Raw genomic sequence first — 9,827 nt, 5'->3', positions numbered from 1 at the left:
GTTACATCCCATTAACAGCACGGGATTTCCTGTCCATTTTTACTTTTCATGGACAGTTTTAGTTCCACGGTATCACCTTGGAATCACCCCTCCTGCCTCAGCTGAAAAACATGATTGACATGGGAACGTGCTAAAAAAGAAAGTAAATACGGTTTCCTAAGAATGCAAATGTGATTAACCTTTCGATGCTGGCTTTAATCTGAAAGTGCTTCGTCTTTTCACTTTTCAGTACGTCTCCTATAAAAGAAAATTAAACCAGTGCTGATGACATCGCACACTGTGCACTGCACGTCCTATAGACAGTCCACTGATCATTGCTATGATGGCAGGGTTAAATGCGTTTAGTTTTATTTTGCTAACTCTCAGCTACTGGAACTGCGCAAAAGGATGCACATGGATGAAGACGCAGAACAGAGCATCTCTCAGCAGCTTCCAGGTTTTAAGCAACAGCTCGATTTCTCATCTTGAACAAGCGGTAAGTAAAGAGACAAAAGACTCACTGGAATTAAAAGAAGCAGGATGTTTTGAAGTGATTCACCTTCTACAGCGATAACTCACACAGGGTTTATTAGTGATGTGTCATCACTGCAAGCTCATCTGTATCCTTTAATTTATTTATTTAATTATTTATTTATTTTTACTTTAGTGCAAAGATCCCGTGAATGCTCATGGCAAACTCAGCATGGAGTTTCCACACAAACAGTACAACCGCATACTCCAACTAGAGGTAAAGTACCGTTTTAATACGAATCTTCCAATCAATTAGGAAATATATTATTTCTTAATGTTATTTGTTTATTTATATGTTTATGATGAACGATAAACATTTTATTACAACAACTACACGTTCATACATAGTTAATAAATATACATTCTAAATAGACACAATTAATAAGGTTCAAGAAGCTTCTAATTGTAGGCTAAGTACAACAAACTAATCATTATTAACCAAATAAATAAATAAAATAAAAATAAATAAAAAAATTAAAAAAAATAAATGAAATGGGAGTGTCTCAAAATAAAGTGATGATCAATGTAATTTACAACTTAACACTGTGCTCGACTTTACATATGCTCAACAGGCAAAGGATCACATAATGTTCACATTGCGGACTCTAAAGAGCATCATGAGGATCTATAGTGGGAAATATGAGACGGTGGACTGCGACCAAACTCAACTGCAGATCTTTCTGCTTGATGTGGATCGGCAGATTATGGAGCTGGAGCGATGTGTGAGTTAAAGGCATTACTACTACTACTACTTCTACTACTACTACTACTACTACTACTACTACTTCTACTACTACTACTACTACTACTACTCCTACTACTACTACTTCTACTACTACTACTACTACTACTACTACTACTACTACTACTACTACTACTACTAATAATAATAATAATAATAATAATAATAATAATAATATACATTTCCATTAAAGGCAAAAAACATCGTGGTCACTGAAGTACAGAAGAAAATATCTAAAAAGATGGGAATCCACTTCAAAAGTCTGAATTCTCACCTTAAAAACACGGTAAGTATCCCGCAGGCACTGATGGTGGCAGGCGCGTCATGCACCTACTGCACATTATCTCTGCGTTTGCAAGTTTTCTGATCATCTCGGGTTTGGGGCTTTACGCTGACCACAATGTAATTCTTCAAAATTAATGAGCAGCCACAAGCCGCGACCGCGCACAGAATGAAAATTACTGCCACATAAACAGAGTATCAGCGGCTGCACACTACTGAAGTGTTTCAGGCTTACGTATGATCGTGGAAAACAGAACTGCTTATATCTATATTTATAAAACCGACCTGATTGACAGTGGGCATGACGCCTCTGCGTGGTGGATGGAACAGAAAAGTTCCCAAGTCTGCAGTTTGAAATGATTTTATTGGTTAAAACAAAACGAAATGTCGGTGATTTGTGATGTGAAATCTCTCGTTGCAGGATTACAGTCCAGAGGGCTGGAAGGAGATTGCGGCAGTGGTGCTGAAACACCTGAGAAGACTCGATCTTCTGGCCACTAAAACTAAAAGAAATCTTCATGATCAAACATTTTAAATGCTCAATGAACACCATATCCCTGTTTTTTTCTTTTTTCTTCTTTCTTTTTTTTCGTAATTTTTGGTTTCAAGTAAATTCTTTTATCTTGAATTATTTATATGTATTTCTTTTTTTTATTATAGCTTATTGTATTTGTATTTTGGCGACTTTAGTTATTTATATGTATTTGATTGTTAGTATGCCTGAAGTTTGTTTTTTTTAAGAATTTGTATAACATTTAATTGCCACATTTTAAATAAAATATGGACTTTATTTATTTGTTTATGATATTATTCATTTTACAATCTCCCCCATTTAGATAAGGCACCCCAGAATTATTATTATTATTATTATTATTATTATTATTATTATTATTATTATTATTATTAGTAGTAGTAGTAGTAGTAGTAGTAGTAGTAGTAGTAGTTAAGACGTCGGACAACTGATCGGAAAGTCTTGAGTTCAAATCCCAGGAGCAAGGCCTTTAACCCTCAACAGCACCGATGTGTAAATGTGAAAAATATAAACGTCTGCCACGTGCAGTACACGTTAAATTATTGTGCAATATTTAATGACGCAGATGTGCGTCAGTTATTATTAGGCAGGTTAAAGATCCATCGCCTGATGCAATGCTAATGTGTAATAGTGTGACAGTGAAGAAGGACGACATGATGAGAAACAGCAGGATTTTCCAAGTGCTGCATTTTTTTCTGCACACCGTGACCCCATTTTAATTATGGCGAAACAAGTGGGAACAAGGGTTTAATTTAAAGGCTTCAATTTAAAGGCTTTAATTCAAAGTTCTCTGTATGTGCACACTAAGTGGGACGTCCAGTGGGAATTTTAATTCTGTCAGAAACAAAGGACCTGGATCGCAGGCACAGGTCATTACACGGGAATCACCCGGCTAAGATGCAAAACGTCATCAAGGTTCTCTAAAATGAAAGTTCCCTTTCGCCTAACCTTTTCTTTACTTCACTGCTGGATGGCGGAAGTTCGATCCTAGTTCCAATGGTATGGTTACTTTCACATGCCTATCATTACTTTCACTTACCTATAAAGCAGTTATTATTTACAGTGAAGCGAAATGTTGTTACTATAGCTTTTCAGTGGCTGGGTTAGCTCCCTGCTTGGGAACACACACACACACACACACACACACACACACACACACACACACACACACACACACACACACACACACACACACACACACACACGCACACTTACACTAAATCAAACTTTCTTATAAGTACCTGCTATATCGGGACTTTCCCGCTTATTTCTTGCGTGCCCTGCAAATAATGCTTACTGTTTTGAGACTATAAAGCCTGCAGGTAGCGCCTCGGTTCATTCTTCATCTGACTCGTTAATGAGAATAAACCACTAGTCCAAAGAAGAGGATGATTTTTACTATGCGATTTGTGTTTCTGTGGCTTCTTATTTGCCCTGCTGTGTTTGCACAATGCTCCGACGATCTGGAGTCTAATAGAATACGTCAAATCATCCAGAAACTCTGCGGCCTGGTAAAATTAAATTTCTCTCTCTCTCTCTCTCTCTCTCTCTCTCTCTCTCTCTCTCTCTCTCTCTCTCTCTCTCTCTCTCTCTCTCTCTCTCTCTCTCTCTCTCTCTCTCTCTCTCTCCCCCTCTCTCTCTCTTTCTCTCTCCCCTCTCTTTCATTCCTACTCTCTCTCTCTCTCTCTCTCTCTCTCTCTCTCTCTCTCTCTCTCTCTCTGTCTCTCTCTGTCTCTCTCTGTCTCTCTCTCTCTGTCTCTCTCTCTCTCCCCTCTCTTTCATTCCTACTCTCTCTCTCTCTCTCTCTCTCTCTCTCTCTCTCTCTCTCTCTCTCTCTCTCTCTCTCTCTCTGGTTTTTTAAAGTCTGCATAAGCTGTGCTAATACTGAAATAAGCCATTATCTACTCCTTAATTTGCAGATCACTTGAATTTTAATATATATTTTTTCAAAGGGCGAAATGCGACCGGTAAGATGTATGGATGAGGCAGAAAATATGAAGATCGAAAGTCCAAATTTCTCGATACAGGTGGGAATTGTAAACCGCTCGGCACTGTTACACACATTTCACTGACTGTAACATTTAATATCCACATTTCAGATGTTCACATAAACATTTCAACTAACACAATTACATAATCAAATACATGAATTGCCGTTGCTTCGTGTGGACAGGAGGAGAGCAGGCTGCAGGTGTTGGAAATGTCGTTTCAGAAAGTTTCTGATCTTCTGATGAAGAACACGTCCACAGAGTGGAATTCCAGTGAGCTGCAGCAATTGAAGAATTATCTCGGACTCCAGAGACAATTCTACACAACATGTGTAAGCTCTCATAAATCTGTCTCCTCTTAGACCTGTTAATTTATTTGTAGTTAATGTTAAAGAGCAATAACTTTCTAGGGAAGATCTTTATTATAAAATTCATGGTGAATGTTTGATTTCATTCTGATCCAGAATCCGGTTGCCAGCTCTGTTCATGTCGAAGTGGAAAACTGGGGCGCCTTTTGGAGAAGTCTGGCTGATTTTCTGTCAGAAAAGGTGAGAGTGTCTCTATGGCCGCAGTTCACCAGCGAGATTTCACTTGTTTTCACCCTGTTGGTTTTTGACGTTTTTTCGTTTTCTTCTTCCCGCAGAGTTTCAGCTCGTGCGCATGGGAAAGCGCGCGCACTGTCATTCTTCAGGTGACGCGAACTTTCTACAGAACTACTACAAAATCACTAAGACCTATCAGAAGCTGTTAATATCTTCTGTAAAAATGTTAATGTTCAATATTCATTCATTCATTCATTCATTCATTCATTCATTCATTTTCTACCGCTTCTAAATAATATATATCATTTGTGCTGAAAAAAAACACAAAATATTTATTTATTTATTTATTTATTTATTTATTTTTGTTTCTTTCTTTCTTTCTTTCTTTCTTTCTTTCTTTATTTATTTATTTATTTATTTATTTATTTATTTATTTATTTATTTATTTATTTATTTATGTATGTATGTATTTATTGTCCAGAAACATTTTATACACAACAAGATAATGATCATCAATCTCCATTATTAAATACTTTTAACATAGACGCTGTGTGTGTGTTTGTGTTATTGCAAAAATATGGTTATATGAAATTGTTATTATGCAGAAATGTTACGATAGCATATAATGTTAAATTATGAAAATTAAAAAAATATAATGTTAACTCGAGCATGGTGTTCTAAACTCCATCCATTTTACTTCCGTGGAAAATACATTTAAGATCATCTTAGTGAATAGACCTTTCCTTTAGCACTATATAAATTTGTAATATCATTTTCAGTTTTGTGTTCAATCTGTTTCCAGCATAGTGTGTAACCATAAACACAACATGTACATATAAAATAAATGACATGACAAACTCCCAACATCTCCATTACTGCACATATTCCCTGCTCATGGGCTTTTTATGTTTTAATCATAGGAACTTTGAAACATTGTTATTATAATACTGTGACCTATAGTCAGGTCCACTACGATATACAGTAAACCACGAAAATGTTATACTTTATTATGGACTATCTTTTATTTCACCTTTTTTGCTTAAACCTTTAAAGCATGAAGCTCTTCCAAAACGTTGCGGCGCACTGGTGAATACACAAATGCTGCACTACACGTCATTTGTTTTTTGGAAAATGAAAGTTATCACGTGATCACTTTTTCGTTGCGTCATCCTTGCACGGCTCAAAGCCAATTGTTTTTAGAGCTATGAGAAACATGCAACCGCTTAATAACCACTGCGAGCAAAAACCCTTGCACAAGAAAAATGCAAATTAAGGATTGCGTCATTATGAATATAAAAGTGAAGTATATGCTTCTTATGGGCGGAGGGATGAAATCACGTCACTGACAGCAGAGTCCCTGGGAGAATTCCCTCCTACACGGTGAACTTTCCCGTTGCTTGTGCCATGGAAATAGGGCGCATGGCTTCAAGAATATAAAGCCGCCTGCAGGTAGAGCCTCAGTTCATACTTCACCTGATCTCTTGGGGAAAGTATAAGACTAGACTAAAGCAGACAGGATGATTTTTACTCTGCGATGTGTGATTCTGTGGCTTCTTATTTGCCCTGCTGCATTTTCACGGTGTTCCGACGATCTGGAGTCTAATAGGATACGTCAAATCATTCAGAAACTCTGCAGCCTGGTAAAAGTTTATACAATCTCTCTCTCTCTCTCTCTCTCTCTCTCTCTCTCTCTCTCTCTCTCTCTCTCTCTCTCTCTCTCTCTCTCTCTCTCTCTCTCTCTCTCTCTCTCTCTCTCTCTCTCTCTCTCTCTCTCTATCTCTCTCTGTCTCTGTCTCTGTCTCTGTCAGAGCGTCTGTTCTCTGTCTTGAAATGTAAATGCAATCAGGGTCCTTGATGAATAATTCGTTAGTAAACAATTAAGTATATAATAGCCCATTTTTAACCTTGTTCAGGAGTTATTATTAAATTGTAATAATTCTAATTATTTATTAAAAACAAAAGAAATGAATGTGTGTTATGTTTTTGTTATGTCCTTCAGGGTGAAATGCGGCCGGTGAGATGTAAGACCGAGGCAGAAAATCTGAAGATCCAAAGTCAGAAATTCCCGAAAGAGGTGGGCAATGTGAAAAGTTTTATCGTTCAATAAACCGAGCAGGACTTTACAGGCATTTTCAGTTACCTGAACGGTAGTAAAATTTACAAAGAGGGAAAATAATGAAGGCAGTTTTACAGTGTAATCTAAAGCTTTTCAGTATTTAGAGTCATTATTTGGAGCAGAGGAAACGATTAGAATTATAGAAAGTAGTATAATTATAATATCTTCGTGAAGACGCTTGTCGATTCTGTTCATTTAATGCTTTTATTCTGCTACATTATATAAGCCAATTCATTCAATCATCGTTTCTTCGTGTGGACAGGAGGAGAGCAGGCTGCTGGTGTTGGAAATGTCGTTTAGGAACGTTTATGATCTTCTGATGAAGAACACGTCCACAGAGTGGAAGTCCAATGAGCTGCAGCAATTGAAGAATTATCTCGGACTCCAGAGACAATTCTACACAACATGTGTAAGCTCTCATAAATCTGTCTCCTCTTAGACCTATTAATATATTTGTAGTTAAAGTTAAAGAGCAATAACACTTTCTAGTCATATTTATTTTAAATAAAAATATTAAAAAATTCATGGTAAATGTTTGATTTCATTCTGATCCAGAATCCGGTTGCCAGCTCTGTTCATGTCGAAGTGGAAAACTGGGGCGCTTTTTGGAGAAGTCTGACTGATTTTCTGTCAGAAAAGGTGAGAGTGTCTCTATGGCCGCAGCTCACCAGCGAGATTTCACTTGTTTTCACCCTGTTGTTTTTTTAACGTTTTGCGGTTTCTTTCCTTCCCGCAGAGTTTCAGCTCGTGCGCATGGGAAAGTGCGCGCACTGTCATTCTTCAGGTCATGCGCAGTTTCTACAAATCCACTACAAAATCACTAAGACATATCAGAAGCTGTTAATATCTACTTTAACACTGTTCATATGTTAGACATTTTTATTTATTTATTTATTTATTTATTTATTTATTTATTTATTTATTTATCTATCTATCTATTTATGTATCTATTTATCTATCTATTTATTTATTTATTTATTTATTTGTCTATTTATCTATTTATTTGTTTATTTGTTTGTTTGTTTGTTTATTTATTTATGTCTGACATAGATTTATTATATAGTGCAAAACATAATAATGACCTGCGTGATACCATTAATAAATGTTAGAAATGCAAATGACACATAATCTATATAATATAATATATTTAAATCGTTCCAAATTAGCTACAAATAGTAGGTAGTTTGATCAGGCATTGACGATTGACATAGTTCTTTAAATGTTTTTTAAACAATTTAATAAACAATTATCATTGTAGGGACTTTATTTATTTAAGGAAGATAATAATAATAATAATAATAATAATAATAATAATAATAATAATAATAATAATAATAATAATAATAATAATAATATTATTATTATTATTAATGTTGTTGTTTGATGGTGGTGATGATGATGATGATGATGATGATGATGATGATGATGATGATGATGATGATGATATTTGTGTTATTTGTGTTTTTTGATTTTTCAACATCATTAAAAATCTGTAAATCCGCAAGCAGCATGATTTCCATTAGAAAATAAGTCCATAATAAAATCGTTCTGCAATCGCTTGTGGAAAACGGACGATTACTACAAAGTTATGTACTACGTGGGGTAATTAAAAATTCAACAACAAGAATAAATTCGATTTACTAAAACTAGTTTAATTCTGCTTAAATTGGACGTCCATCAATAAACAAGGTCTTTTTACGGATATTATTGACACGTATATATATTTGCTTGTACAAATATTTTAAATAAAAAAATGAATAAAAAATACAAATAAACCCTGCAATGCAAATAGACCCTGCAATGAAACAGGTAAGTGCTACACCACTGATACTGTTGCTCTTAGTTCTGCAGGTCACACCTCTAGTTTCACTCTACGGTGTGATTTAGTCTATAATCGAAAGTGCTCATTATGTCCTACTTTCACAGAAAGAGGAAATGTGACGGTCAAAGAACAAACCATTGACCTTTTCCTAAAAAGAAAACGATTCAGTGATTTAGTAAATATCTTCTTACCTGGCAGCAACATCCTTCTACCAATATAACCATCTCCCTCCTCTGTCCATGTCCAAAACATCTCAATCTAGCCTCTCTGACCTTGTTCCCAAAACAGACCTGAACTGTCCCACTGGTGTGCTCGTTCCTAATCCTGTCCATCCTCGTCACTCCTAAAGAGAACCTGAACATCCACATCTCTGATACCTGTTTACTTCAACATCCTCTTCACCTCTTTTCTACACTCCCCACCACACTGGATGGTTGACCCCAAATACTTAAACTCCTGCACCTTCTTGACATCAGCCCCCTGTAACCTCACTGTTCTACTACCCTCTCTTTCATACACATGTATTCTGTCTTACTACCACTGACCTTCATTCCTGAGCTGACCTCCACCTTTCCAGGTGTTCCTCCATCTGCCCCTTACTCTCCATACAGATCACAATGTTATCCACAAGCATTATTGAACACTGAGATTCCTGTCTGTCTTTATCTGTCAATCTGTCCATCACCATAGCAAACAAGAAGGGACTTAAATCCGATCCTTGATGTAGCCCCACCTCCACCTTGAACTTCTCTGTCTGACCTACAGCACATCTCACAGCTGTTATACTCCTCTCATACAGATCCTGAACTACTCTGACATACTTCTCTGCCACTCCTGACATCCTCCTACAGTACCATAGCTCCTTTCTCGTCACCCTGTCATACACTTTCTCTAAATCCAAAAAGACGCAGTGAGGCTCCTTCTGACCATCTGTACATCTCAATTAACATTCTCAGAGTAAAAAATTAATCTTTCTGGGCATGAAGCCAGCTGCTCACAAATATACACTTCCTTTCTTAACCTAGCTTCCAATACTCTTTCCCATAGCTTCATTGTTTGGCTCATTAACTTTATACCTCTACAACTCTGCACATCACCCTTGTTCTTAAAGATTGGCTGCCTGACTCTACAGCGCTGGAGTCATTACAGCCAACAGTGTGGCTTTGTGTCATTCTGTGCTTGTGTGTTTATTTTTGCAGCTACAAATGCAAATGACACACCACTAGATGGTACCACATGTAGATGATATTGAAACTTTTGCTCCACCTTTTCACTTCTTCTGCAGGTTACCTA

At 36.6% G+C, this 9,827-nt stretch overlaps 1 protein-coding gene across 1 annotated transcript; it reads left to right on the top strand.

Annotated features, from left to right (window-relative positions):
• Positions 1 to 252: 252 nt before the first annotated feature.
• Positions 253 to 2,242, top strand: LOC125140186 (interferon a3-like). The gene is made up of 5 exons (XM_047808279.1): positions 253 to 475; positions 647 to 727; positions 1,083 to 1,232; positions 1,446 to 1,538; positions 1,956 to 2,242. Exons 1-5 carry the CDS (start codon positions 320 to 322, stop codon positions 2,067 to 2,069), a joined length of 594 nt encoding a protein of 197 aa, XP_047664235.1. The 5' UTR covers positions 253 to 319; the 3' UTR covers positions 2,070 to 2,242.
• The last annotated feature ends 7,585 nt before the right edge of the window (positions 2,243 to 9,827 follow it).

The sequence above is a fragment of the Tachysurus fulvidraco genome, chromosome 24, assembly GCF_022655615.1.
Source record: "Tachysurus fulvidraco isolate hzauxx_2018 chromosome 24, HZAU_PFXX_2.0, whole genome shotgun sequence".
Classification (NCBI taxonomy): domain Eukaryota; kingdom Metazoa; phylum Chordata; class Actinopteri; order Siluriformes; family Bagridae; genus Tachysurus; species Tachysurus fulvidraco.
Note: the sequence above shows the minus strand (reverse complement) of the source record. Positions and strands in the feature narration are given on the sequence as shown.